This window comes from Callorhinus ursinus, unplaced genomic scaffold (assembly GCF_003265705.2).
Source record: "Callorhinus ursinus isolate GAN/ISIS: 27379988/994484 unplaced genomic scaffold, GSC_fseal_2.0 scaffold34, whole genome shotgun sequence".
Classification (NCBI taxonomy): Eukaryota; Metazoa; Chordata; class Mammalia; order Carnivora; family Otariidae; genus Callorhinus; species Callorhinus ursinus.
The window spans coordinates 13,836,891-13,850,291 of record NW_027397096.1 but is presented as its reverse complement, the minus strand read 5'-3'; the positions used below and the strand labels follow the sequence as shown (position 1 = coordinate 13,850,291).

The following is a 13,401-nucleotide window of genomic DNA, read 5'->3' as shown; positions in this document are numbered from 1 at the left end:
AGCAGATACCAGATCCAAAGCTTCCATAGAACTGAAAATACTGTATGTGGAAAAGATGGAGAGAGGATCAGGCCCCAGATCAGAGAGGCAGGATAGATGTGGTCAGTACAACAGGCCCCAGATAATAGAGGCGGGATAGACGTGGTCAGTACGAAGGAGAGGCCAGGTTGGATTCTAGGCAGAGACTGAACACTGTCACAGGAGAGGAAAGTTTCCCCTACTCCCTCTTTCCTGCTAAAAGCCAGAAACCAGCACCCTCCTTCAGCACCCTTTCAAAAGTGGGTCCTAGGATCTTCTTGGTCTCCAGGAGGTGGTAAAGATACAGACAGCGACACCAGAAGGCAGCTATAGATTTGTTAAACTTTATTTCCTCTGAGTCTCTGGGGAGGCAGCAGGGATGTAAGGCGAAGTGGCAGTAGCTGCAGGGGCCTGAGCAGAGCTGGTGCTGGGAGGGGCCGGCATGGGCAGGACGAAGAGGAGATTTAAATATCCAGAATTGAAAGCCAGCTAATGGGTCTCCTTCATTTGTCTTTGGATTTTGTGCAACATCTCCTGCATCCGCCGCAGCTGGAACAGGCACACACAGCAAAATGGGGCCTTTTAGAGTCCTACAGTGCAAAGGAAGTGCCCCCAAGCTCTGATCCCTTAGCCAGGGCCATGGTAGCCCAGAGGTGTGATGGAGACCCTGGGTAGAACAATCAATCCACCAGTCCGGGACCCAGATAGGTACCGGGGCCAGGGATCTTCCTACTCCCAAACCAAGAAATACTGAGGTTTATAATTAAGCAGGGACCCTCCATGCTGTCAATCCCTACCACCCCATACTGCTCTCACCTCCTCATCTTTCTCTCGGATCAGCCTCTCTGTTTCTGGATCTGTCCCTGGTGGGACAGCAGGGATGGGGAAGTCGGTACCACTCTCTCGAGTCAGTTTGCTGAGGGGAAGGGGAAAAGGGGCTTGGTAAGGCTAGGGGGACCCCAGCACCTGCTTGGACTGAGCCCAGGGCCTGTAGAAGAACAAAGGAAGGGCTTGCTCTCGCCCAAGGCTGTGCTTGGGATCCCCGCCCCCCCACCAGCTCTGTCCTGGCTTGTGACCATACTTGCGATTCCTTTCTTTCACCACCAGGCGGGTCATGCTCTGGATGCACTGTGCCCGGTAGTTCTCATAATGTGTCTCCCGCGTCACATCCTTCAGGTCCTGCATGTGAGTACGCACCAGCATTGTCCTCAGCTTCACAAAGTCGCAGTGTCCTGGGTTTTCCACTGCATAGCAAGGCTAGGGGTCAGCCAGGAGCATGGGGAGACCCGCTGAGGGCAAGGAGATGCCCTGGTCACAAGCTCAGTGCTTTACCTTCCACGATGCCCCAGGGGTAGAGCCGGCCCCGAACTCGCCGCCCTCTGGCCTCTACCACAGTGTTGCTGCCAATTACAGCAAATGGGATGCTTTCCTGGAAGAAGTTGGGGGGGGGCCTGTCAATACCCCCCACTCTCACCTGATCCTTTCCACCTATATCTTTATTTTCTCTGTTTCACTCTAGGAAACCAGGGTCCTTTCCCACCCCTTAAAAAGAATTTTGCTTCCCTCTTCTGCCCCGAAGAAACAAGATGGAAAAGGGATGCCCTGGGGTGGCCCCACCTTTAGGGCTTGGTCCTGTAATTTGAAGTCCTCGTCCTCATCAGAGTCACAGTCTGGGAACTGATAGACCTTGATTCCAAAGCGCTCAATCTCCTCTCGGATCTGGCAAACACATGAGGGGCCCACAGTTCTGACGACCCCATCCTTTCCAGAAGCCCACCTGCTCCCCTCCCCCCACCAGCTTCCCTCACTTTGCGTTTCTTGCGCTCCACTTCAGGAGGTGTCAGCGTGTCCGCCTTGGCCAAGATAGGCACAATGTTGACCCGCTGATGCAGGGCCTTCATGAATTCAACATCCAGCGGCCGGAGCCTGGGGAACAGGAATGTGTGAGCCCGGGCTCGCAGCAGCCCTGCCCCTGGCGCAGCCGGCCCCACCCCCTTAGCAGCACCTGGCGGGGTCAGGAGCCTCAGGCTCGGACCGTACCCGTGGCCGAAGGGTGAGATGAAGTATAGGCAGCAGTGCACCCTGTTGTCTTGGATGTTCTTGCGGTTCAGGCCACTCTCGTCTCGGAAATACTGCTCAAACTGCTGGTCGATGTATTCTGCCACAGGCTTCCAGCTGGAGCAGGGGACAGACAAGCAGAGAAACTGTGGGAGTGGGGGCTGCCTTGTGAGCTCTGGGACCACAGAGTAGCCCACACCCTGGACAGTATTCTCAAGGCTCTGTTATTCCCTGGCTGTCCCACTAGAAAACCGGACGAAGCACACAGGCAAAGTTCAATAAATACTAGTTTGAGGAGAGGAAAAGACCAAGGTGACCAAACAAACCAATAAGAATAAGATGCCTGCAGGTGAATGCCACCTGGAAGCCCTCGGTCACGTTCACAGTCAGGTTCATAGTCCAGCCTCCAAACCTTTGTTCATGTGCTTCTACCCTCGCCTCCACCTCTCTAAACCCACCCCATACTTCAAGGCCATAGCTAAGAACCCTCTCTTCCGTGAAGACTCCTTCCAGTGTACACAATGCTCTCCCCTTCTCTCCACCACACAGTGAAATCCTTTATATATATATATATACATTCAAGAACTCCAATTTTCAAGTCTTTTGCTCTTCTGTTATTTAGCTTCATCCTCACTGACAGCGCCCTAATAGGTGGACATATAAGCACCGTCACTTTCATTTCATACAGGAAGGAACTAAATCTACAGCAGCTAAGAGACAATCCAGATCATTTTGGCTAGTAAATTCTCTACCCACACAAGCCCTTGACCTTCCGGCTCCTCAGCGTGCTTGCTGCTACGCTGCTTGACCTATTTACTAACTTGAGTTGATTGACACACATGTGAGTGAACTGCTGTCCCTCACCCCCTACCCCCCACCCCCACCCCTACTAGGACCATAAGCTTCTCAGTGACCAGGATGATTCACACTTGTTCTGTATCCCTTAAAATGCCCAGCACTAGCTGGACACCTAGTATATGCTCAATAAATTCCTGCTGGTTGACTAAATAAGTGTATGTGCAGGTGCATGGCCTGTGAAAGGCCAAGCAAATGAAATTATTATTATTAGGAAAGGGAAGAGGAGGCAAGTAGACTGATTGAAGGAGGGGATGATACTTGCTACAGTAGGAACAGGTGCTGGTTGGGGTAGAGTTTCATGGCAAGCCCCGGGTGCTGAGACATATACCTAGCGATGATGACACAGAGGCCACCTCGATCCATCAGGAATATTTCCATCAGGAGATGACATACCATGTGCCAGCACAGTGCCAGGGCAAGACTATAAGAAGAAATGGCCCTCCCTTCAAGGCTAAGACCCTGCAGTCGAAGATGAATCCGTGTGCTAAGCCAAAACATCACATACAGTAATGATAAAGCATGTCATGGGGACCCAGAGCACAGAAAGGTCTGTAAGGATCTGATGAGTCTGTGGGGCAATGACCCAGGGTCAGCTTTCTGGAAGGTCCACCTGTGCAGTCAACGCAGGGCCCTGATCTCAGAAGGGCCCACCCTTGGTTTGCTTCTCTGCTGTGGCCATCTTGAAATTCGTCATCATTTTCAACAAGGGGCCCCGCACTTCTATTTAGCACTGGTGCTGCAATTATGATCTTAAAATCCATGAGTGTAATGTAAACAGTTCTTTAGTTTTTAATGCACATTCACATGCATCACTCGGGGTGATTTTCAGATCAGCTGGGCAAGGTGGTAAGGGCCGGTATGTTTCAGCTAAAGAAACAGGAATGCAGTCATTTGCTCAAGCCCACACAATTACTAAATGCTGAATCAAGGTCTGAACTCAGTCTAGTGGTCTTAGCACCCCTTGCCTGATTTCATCAAGGGCACCACCTCCTCTCCTGTCTTCATCATTCATTCTGCTTCTCATCTACTCACTTGGGTCTGGCCATTATCTAAGCATCCCTTCCAGTTCCTGAAAAAAGAAAGCCAAGGATGATGGCATGTGTGGCAAAGCCACCTTTTCTTCTAACCTAGAGGGTGCTTGGAGCTTAAACAAAGTTCAATCCATTTGTCTCCCCTTCGCCTCTTCTTTCTCCTCCACCCCTTCCTCAAGGCACACTCATCCCTTTAATAAAAGAGGTTTATGGCACCTAAAACGTGGCTGGTGAAAGAAAAGGAGGGAGGGGGGTGTTTATTGAGCAACCACTAGATGTCAGGCCCTGTGCTACATGTTTTCACATGGGTTTGCTTTTTTGATGCTTTCTTATCTTGCATCTTCGCCCCCATTATAGAAGTATAGGTCGGAGTCAGAAAAGACATTAAAGAGCATCTATTCCAACCCTTTCTCTCTCATTTCACAGGAGGAGACAGCTGCCTAGTAAGGGGCGGTGGCGTGCTCGAGGCCACAAACTTTCCTCCTGAGAATTTTGGTTACGTCTGTGCCTGTGAGTGTGCCTATGTGTGTGTGTGTGTGCATGTGCGTGTGTGTGTGTGTAATGGGAAGCGGGCAGCTGGGGCCGTGCTTGGTCAGACATACCACTCTGTGTTGTTGACTGCATCCCCAAAACCCGGTGTGTCCACAATGGTGAGCCGCAGCCTCACACCCTTCTCTTCTATGTCCACTGCGTGTTTAGTGATCTCCACCGTTTGCATGATCCGCTCTGGAGAAGGGGGAAACTGAGGCCAGGGCCAGGGCAAGGACCTGCCCAGTCAGGACAAACCACCCACCCCAACCAGCTCTGCTGCCCAGACTGCCTCATCCACACTGCCCCCCTTCCCACCCCAGGCTGCCTGGGGGCCTGTTCTCTGGGAACCAGCAAGGAGCACATTTCCCAACACAGGAAATGCCGGTGGCTGTTGGCTCTGGCCCCAGCCTCTTCTCTGCTCCCGGCTCTTTTCTTGGATTCCTGGAATCCTTTGGGGGTCAGAGACTCACTCAGAGAGCAGGATTCTGGTCCCTGCCCTGCTTCGGCACCCAAATCTTTAGGGAGCTGGCTGGTGGACGGCCAGGCTACATAGGCCTATGGAGAGATGCCGTCAATCCCTCTAGGAAGCCACGGTTTCCTGCCTGCTGGAGAAGGCCCTAGGCCCCAGGCTCTGGCATGGGTTTGATTTCCCAGGTGAAGTCTGCATGCCTGTCTTCACACCCCTCTCCTTTCCTTACCTTCAGCACTGAGGAGTTTCCGGTCCCGGTACAGATCAGTGAGGAAGAGGCTATTGACAAGAGTGGATTTCCCCAGGCCAGACTCTCCTGACGGGGAGAGAGGACAGAAGATATGATCAGAAGATATGGAGAAGAGCTATGGCCAAGAGGCAACCCCACTAGAACAAGGTGTGGAGGGAGCTGTTTTCTTATCTAATTGGGAAGAGACACACTGGGAAGGTCATAGCACATTAGAGCTGGAAGGAATCAGCGAGAACAGCTTGTCCAGCCTTCTTATTTGAATGAGGCCCAGCGAGGATAAGAGGTTGCCCAAGGTCACACAGAAAAAGGCAAATATTAGAAAACTGTTGATCAAGTGTTCTTTGTACCACTTCAACACCCCCCTGCCCCCCACATACACACTTTTGGCCACCCACGGCTCCTGGTTATTTTGCCAAAAGGCACAGCCACTGGCTGCTTTTTCCTTCCTTACCCACACCCCTTCCCCACATACATACTATCCCCGCCTGCAACACCCCTACCCAGCCCAGCCCTCCCCCTGCTCTACCTGCCACCATGAGGGTAAAGTCAAAGCCCTTCTTCACGGACTTCCGGTGAACTTGATTGGGGAGGGTTGCAAAGCCCACGTACTCCTTGTCGTCCTAATGGACAGGAAGGCAGAGTGCATCAGAGCGGGAGGCAGGAGGGGCCCCAGGACCCAACACCAGCCTTCTCCCTCCCTCCTAGGTCTCTGCCCCAGCCCTAGAGGAGCATTGTCAGACTCCTTCGAGGCCCCCTCTGGGGCCACCAGCTAGGCTCCTGGCCTGCTAATAGTTTCTAGTGCACATGAGCATCAACACCACGGAGCCAGGGCTGACACAGGACAGAGAGGCCCGAGCTCATCACACGTGAGCGTCAACACCACGGAGCCAGGGCTGACACAGGACAGAGAGGCCCCAGCTCATCATGCACGCATGCGTGTGCGCACACCTATGCACACACACGCGCACATACACGCACATACATTCGGGATCTCTCTGCTCCCTCCCTGGGTCTTCCTGCACCAGCCCTCTGAAAAGCCAAGGCAGGGCTGGAGGCTCTACCTCAGAGGAGTCATAGGGATCAAGCTTGCCCCAGGGGCTGCGGGGCCGGGCTGAGGGGCTGAGAGGGGCCGAGGCGGAGCAGTACTGCTGGCTGTCAGAGGCCTGGGGCCAGGAGGGGGGTCTGAACTCCAGGTCATCCTGGTAGAGGTCCGGCGCCTGGGGCCTTGGCTCCAGGACTTGGGGCCTGGACCCCCAGGTCTTGGCCTCTGGTTGGTGGCAGTTCTCGCTTCCTGGGAAATCCTTCACGAACTTGTTCAGTCCTGCATCATCCATGTCCTCCAGGAAGTGCTTGATCTGGGGGTTGGAGGTGGGGTGGGGTGGGCAGGTAGGTGGCACAGAAGGGGAGAATGAAGGAGGAAGACCAGAGAAGGTGAGAGGGAGAGAGAGGAAAGCGCTTGTGGTTAGAAGGGAAAGAAACTGCACTAGCAGCCAAGCAGAGGAAGCCCCCTCCCTCACCTGCTCCTGTGCCCCACCCCAGCTGAGACTCCAGGAGGGACCCCAAGATCCAGGAGCAGCCCCAGGCAGCCCCGAAGTCCTCGCAACTGCTGCTGGGATCTGAGGAGCTCCAGTCCTGGTGCTCCCTCTCAACAGCGTGCTCACCGCCCTGCCCTTGCTGGGGGTCTGGCCAAGCCAGGGGCCAGGGCCTGCCCTAACGGCCAGCAAGCCAGACTGAATAAGGGGGAGCAATAGAGGCATGAGAGCTGAGAGGAGGACGTGGTTCCGGATTCAAGGGGAGTGCAGGCAGTCAGAATGGGGCAGGGGCAGGAGGGAAGTAGGGTGGGGTGCAGGGAGCTGCTGGCCCAGGTAAATCAGGGGCCGGCCGGGGGCTCTGTGCCTGCCATCAGTGCAGGTCAGTGAGCTCTGGGATGGAGGGACAGACTCTGCTGGAGGTGCTCACTGCAAAGAGCTCAGCACAGCTGATGTGACCCCCCTGACCCAGACACCGTGCCACACCGGAACCTGTGCCGAGGCCCAGGACAGAGGGTTAAACCTGCCAGTGGATGCTGAGCACGGGGTGGAAGGGAGCCAGGAGGGACCCAGTGAGGACGATGGGAGGACTCTAGGCTGCTGACAGCCCCTAACTGGGAGGAACAAATGGGAGGAAGCGCCCATCAGTTGTCTCTCACCCCCTCTGCCTGGGGTAAGCTCCAGCCAGCAGTGCAGGAGGGGATCTGGCCTGAGCCCCTGAACCACAGGGGTGGTAGGCAAAGAATGGCCAGCTCCTCTGTAGAGACCTGTTCCCCCCCATCTCCAGCTTGGAAGAGAGGCCGCTCCCCCCCACTCCTGCCATCCACTCTAGACCCAAAAACTTCCTCTCTCCTTTGGGAGCCAGCCCCCTTTGTGGAGTGCCTGGCAGTGCTGGGCTCAGCTCTGCCTCACAATACCCACATGCCACCTCCAGACAATGGACAAGGGCCGACTTCAGCGGCTGACTCACTCCCTGGGGATTGGCCAAGCCAGTGGGGGCTATCCCAGACCACTGTGGAGCCCCGGCCCGGGTGAGGGGAGACAAGATGACCACAGTCTTCTGCAGGTCCCCAGTTTCCGTAGGGAAGAACTGAGGGAGGCAGACAGGCACATTGTCAGGTTCATGCCAGAGGGTAGGGACTGAGACAGCAAGAGGTTGCAGGGAAAAGTCCCCTAAGAACTACCTCTAGGCTGTCTCCTCTCACGTCCCCACACCTGCTTGTAGCCACAGTCTCCAGGGCCCACCTGGACAGAGGGAAGGAGAGAGGCCCTTTAGCCTGGAACTGGAACCAGCATGTGGGGGCTTAGTGACCAAAAGAGGCTGTCCTGAAACAAGCCTAACGGGCTTTTCTCACCCATAATATTTGTGGGGTCCCAGTGGAGTAACTGTCCATCCTAGTTTGTTCGTTGTCCTAGCATAGTGATTAAGTGTGCCCCTTTTCACTCTCAAAGTGTCCCGGCTTGGAGAATTCATTATACGGCAACAGAGAAGGCATAGGGCTGGGGGTGGGAGGAGGGGTGTAGCAGGTCTTGTTTTCTGGCAGCTAGAGGCTGGGGAATTCCAGGAAATCCTGCCTCTGGCATAACCCCACAGTGACCCAGCACTTGGTCTCGGTGAAAGAGAGAAAACTGTGCTCCACCTGGTTTCCCCAAGGGCACTGAGCAGAGGGGCAGCAGTTAAGGGAGAAAGGAAGACACTGATGGGACCCCTACCATCCCCAGTCTTCCAATAGTCACCAGGAACCCAGCATTCCTGGGTTCCCTGCCAGTCTTGGCTGCTCATAGGGAGGGGCCTACAGGGGCTCTAGACAAGGAGTCAGGACACTAGGGTCTTCACCTCCTCTCTCTCCTCCCCCACCCCTAGCACTCACAGTGACCAAATCATTTTTTGACTTTGAGCCCCAATCCCCATCAAGGCAGGGGTGGAGACAGGCCAGGTCCCCCCCCACCTCCCAAAATAACACCTTACCCCAGCTTCAGTCCTGTCCTCGGGGACAGAACTGCCTTGCCATCCCCGTGAACGGTCCATGTCCCACGCTTCGGACACCCTGTCGGCAAGCTCTAGGTCTAATTTTATCTCCCAGGCAAAGTTCCTCGCACACTGAAACAGCCTGGTCTCGATGCTCTTGTTGTAATCCAGCTTCCCGGCTTGCTCCTTTCCCTTTCTCGTTGACCCCCCCTGTCTTTGTCAGGGGCCAAAAAAGCCTGTGGAATGTCGCTCCCCACCCCCTCCTCCTGCCTTTCCCTTGGCTCCCACCCTCCAAGGCCAGCTCAGCTGCAGCGGGATCACTCTTGTTTCTCTGCAGTCCCCTCCTCCTCTGATTGGCGGTCCCATGATGCCTGCCCACTGCCTACCCTGGTGGGCACAGCACCAGCCTCCCAAGTCTGTCTGCAGCACAGGCTCTTGATCAACCTGGCCTCTCCTATTAACCCCCAGGGACCCCGAGGCCTGCCAGAGGGTGGTGAGCTGTCCCCAAGGTGACCTGGCCCATCAGTACAAGGGGGCAGCCACCCAGGAGACTCCACTCCCAAAGGACTCCAATCTCTTTCACCTTAACTCTAAGCAGTGCTGAAGTAGGGTGGGAGGTCTTAGAATCCCTTGGAAATATGTTCTCATGGGAAGAGCCCTGCTTTTCTTCCCAAGTGTCCCTTTTTGTTTTCCCAGCAGGGAACCCCACTGTCTTCAGAAATCTGCCCCTGGATTTCCTTGCAGAGTCCCAGCCACACCCTAGGATACCTGACCTGTGACTCATGGGGACCTATATCACTTCCATCACCCCACTGCTTCCAGAGAGTCAGTGGGGATGCTGCTAGCACAGGGTCTCTGAGGGGCATGAGTTTGGGCCAGAGGGAGGCTGTATCCCAGAGGCTTCAGAGCTAGGAGTTCGGTGAATTAGGTGGGAGACAGACTGAGGGGCCTAGCTGGGAGTGTGCACGTGGAGTCAGAAGACCAGTGTTTCTGGGTTGGCCAAAAACACCCTCTGTGATTTTGAATATTATCTTAATTTCGGGGCCTTAATGTCCAATTGTGAATGGGCCTGTCTTGCCTCCCAGGAAGGCTGGGGAGAGATACCTCAAGCTGTTCTGAACCTGAGAAGAGAAGGTACATTTCAAGTCACAGGATTATTAATAATGTTGGCCTGTCATTCTTTTCCCTCGCAAACTAAAACCCCATTGGTCTCCTGGGCTGGGGAGCTCTCCCCACTGTATCCACTGACCTCCAAAGTAGCTGGGAAACTGATCTCCTTTCAGAGAGAGAACCCTTCCAGAGGAGTCTGGCTTGACATGAACCAGTCAGCCGAAGAACTGGTCCTCAAGGGCCTACAGCTGAGGACTCTGGTGGTGGTGGGGTGTCTTTAATTAGAGAGGAACAGGGTGGCTTCAGCCAAGCTGAAAGCACGGAGACCTCAGCTGAACTGGACTCAGTGTGTGGCAGAAAAAGCCCCTCTTGGTCCCTGTTGGGCTTGGCACTGGGGACAGTCAGTGCTCCCCCAGGCTTCCATCACTGGAACAATCACTGTGTCCGTACCCATGTGGGGAGAAGCGGGGCAGGGATAAAGACAAGCACCACTTGGCCTCTCCCAGGAACCCCCCTCTAGGGAAGGTCACAAGGTCACCGAGACTTCCTAGCCAAGGCTTGGGCCTCAGCCTGGACACAGCTTGAAAGACAAAAGCCCAAAATGTTGGCCTTTCCAGACTTGGAAGCTTCTGATTCCAGTGGGCCCAGGGAGTTCCCTTCTGGAGGCTGCCCACAGCCAGCATCCTGCCCCACAGGCTGGTCACAGATCTCCTCCTTCTGTAACAGCCTGCGCCTCCCAGTGCCAAGGGCAAAGGCTGGGGGGCTTCCGAACTGGGAGGAGAGGCTTGCATGGGGCCTGGAGGCCCTGACCCCCCGCATACTGTGTCTGTTGCAGGCTCTGGCAGGGATGGCGGGGGGCTGGCACCCTTACAGTCAGACGTCAAAACTTCCCACCTGGGGGCCCCAGGAGGCTGGCGGGGTGACTATTTCTCCTCCAGACAGGTGGCAGGAATGAGCTCCCCCACCCCCCACTGCTGCAGAGGGACCTGGTTTGGGAGTGGGGGAGTGTAGGATGCAGCAGGAGGAAGCTTCCCCATGGTTCCTGTCTCAGAGGCAGAGGGACAGAGCTAATCCCACGGGTAGGATGGTGGGCTGGGCTTCCCTCTCTCAGGGGTCCCCGGGCAGAGTGCGCAGTGGGAAGAGCCTGGAGGCTGCTCTGTGCCAGGCTGCAGGAAGGAGGGCCCAAGCGTCTCACCATCCCTCCTGGGGAGGCAGGCGGTCTTTGTAGGCCTCCTCTGTGTGTTTTCCAAAGGAAGTTGGTACTGGCCCCTGAACCCAGGGTAGGTGGGTGAGGAGGGGTCAGCCGGGTAAGAGTTGACCCAGGCAAGGGGGGGGGGAACCCCCCCCCCCCCCCTCCCCGGCCCGCCCCCCCCCCCCCCCCCACCGCGCGCCCCCGCTGGCGCCCCCCCCCCCCCCCCCCCGCTCAGCACCGACCCACCCCCCACCCCTCAGTCCAAGAACACCGGCAGCATCCCGGGGCTCGCGGCCCGCTCCGTCGCTGCTCGGATCAGAGGGAGAAACTTGGAAGCGGCGACACAGAGATGTCCACCAGCAGAGCCCGCCTGTGCCCGCAGCCGGAGACAGCGCCTCCCGCCCCGCACAGCCGGGGCTGCTGCGCCGCAAGTCCCCGCGGAGCCGCCGGGAGCAGCGGGCCCTGCGCGCCCCGGCCCTGCCCCGCGCCCGCGCGCCTTACCATGGCTGCAGCCCGGGCCGGGCCAGCTCCGCCTGGACAGCGCCCGAGCGACCCGCGGCCGGAGCTGCGAGCCGACCTCGCCGGACAGCCGGCCCCCGCCCGCCGCCCTGAGTGCGGACCGGCCGGGGGCGGGGCCTGGGGCGGGGGCGGGGCGAGCCGGCCCTGGGGCGGGGCCTGCCCTCTGAGATCGCCGGCGCCTGCAGGGTGCTGGCGGCCCGCGGTGGGTGGCGGGTGGCGGGTGGCGGGTGGCGGGTGGTGGGTGGGCCTTGCAGACCGAGACCCTGGGAAGCGCAGAGTGCCCAGAGGCGCTCAGGACAGCGCTGCACTGGTCACCTGGCTCTTCCTTACTCAGCCCCTAAGAGTGGCCTGTTCAGGCAGCACATCACGGTGGGGGCTTGAGCAAATCCCCAGGGAAAAAGGAAGGGCCCACCTGGCATCCCCAGGAGATGTTTTTGGAAGGAGAGGGTGTTTGCCCCACGAGTTGGAAGAGAAACCATTAGTTACCAAAGGTTTGCAGGAAATGAACCCAGCTTATGTCCAAGTTAACGGATTGTCCCTTCCCACTCCACACCTCCTAAGGTAGAATGTCGGACGTTCTATACCTTTACCCAAGCTATGGAGAAGAGACAAGAGGTTCCCTTCCTGTAGGACCCTAGATTAAAGATTAAAGAGGATTTGCTGCATAAATTATCCAGGGATCATCTGCTGGAAAGGTGGAAGGGAAGAGGCCTGGTGGCCTTTATGGGGCAGTAGAGCCTTGTCCGGGGCTGAGGATAGTGGGAGGGCCTGGGGAGAGGCCCAGCCCAGGCCTGAGCCAGTTCTATGCTGGGCAAGCAGGTGCGATGCTGTGGGGACAGATGCCCCAGCAGCTTTAGAGGCATTAGAGGCTCAGAAGGGTCAGAGTAGCAAAGGAGAAGTAGATGCTTAGAAGGTGAGGAGTTGGTAGGGATTTCCTGAGCTAATACAGGTCTGAGCTGGTCAGGCTTCTGTGGAAGTTTCCAGAAGCATGCCTCTCCCTGACTCTCAAGAGCCTTCCCCCAGGGCAAGCTGACTGGCCTGAATACAATTTAGACAAAACTGAGGCCCATGCACAACATGGCTCTGTCTCTTGGTAGAAGGGCCAGAGCCTGCCTACCCTATTTCAGTCTGATCTGTGACCAGTGGTCATGGTTCGGATCAAGTTAGAATTAGCAGAAGGGCCTAGGAATGCAGATGAGAACCAGCTCAGAAAACATGGTGTGGCTATCGGAGATGCTATTGGATATTTGGCACTGGTGGACTGAAGGATGGAAGGGGGGGTGCCATTGCTTAAAGAAATCAGGGGCATTCATAAGCTAGCAAGTTAAGGAGAAAACTTCCTAGCTGGGTGACGTTGGGCAACTCACTTTACCTCTCTGGACCTCATTTCCCACACCAGAAAACGAAGGGATTAAATTAGGATAGGGGCCAGCAGCTTGGCTCGGATAAGAGGGAACCTCTGAAGGTATAGAAAGGTTCCTGGAAAAGGCCTGGGCTAGATCAAGAGATCTGAAGCTGTACTCAGGAAAACAAAGGCATGAACGAGTTTCTTTAGAGAAAAACCAATGGCTATTGGAAGACGGCAGAAGTATAAGCAGCTGCTGCCGTCAGACCCGAACATCAGACTCCAGCTACACAAAGCCCCACTGTTGGGAACTAGCCGTAGGCCACCAGTACTCATGTCTGCACTCATAAGACTACCTCTTGGGTGCTTCTACTGGCATTCTGCACGGCCTGGGCTGGGGGTGCTGGGCCAAGGGGAGAAAGCCTATGTCAAGGAAGACAGGCCCCCTCACAAAGCCTTGTTTTCCACAATTTTAAGTTCCCTCCTCCCCCACCCCTGCCCTGACCGCCAGGCCTGGCTGTG

General features: G+C 56.2%; 1 protein-coding gene across 5 annotated transcripts; it reads right to left on the bottom strand.

The window, feature by feature from the left end:
- Nucleotides 1-346: 346 nt before the first annotated feature.
- LOC112808334 (septin-4) lies at nucleotides 347-11,648 on the bottom strand. 5 transcript variants are annotated; one of them, XM_025851403.2, is made up of 12 exons: nucleotides 11,517-11,648; nucleotides 6,277-6,570; nucleotides 5,742-5,835; nucleotides 5,195-5,281; nucleotides 4,568-4,691; nucleotides 2,059-2,193; nucleotides 1,827-1,944; nucleotides 1,636-1,737; nucleotides 1,351-1,447; nucleotides 1,100-1,262; nucleotides 835-934; nucleotides 347-567 (listed from the first exon to the last, which is right to left on the bottom strand). In XM_025851403.2, the coding sequence occupies exons 1-12, from the start codon at nucleotides 11,517-11,519 to the stop codon at nucleotides 508-510; spliced, it is 1,377 nt and encodes a 458-aa protein (XP_025707188.1). In that variant the 5' UTR covers nucleotides 11,520-11,648; the 3' UTR covers nucleotides 347-507. The 5 variants fall into 5 exon arrangements, with proteins under 5 accessions (XP_025707188.1, XP_073735642.1, XP_025707189.1 ...); XM_073879541.1 differs by lacking the exon at nucleotides 11,517-11,648 and adding an exon at nucleotides 8,714-8,896; XM_025851404.2 differs by lacking the exon at nucleotides 6,277-6,570 and having other exon boundaries at nucleotides 11,517-11,636.
- Between the last annotated feature and the right edge of the window lie 1,753 nt (nucleotides 11,649-13,401).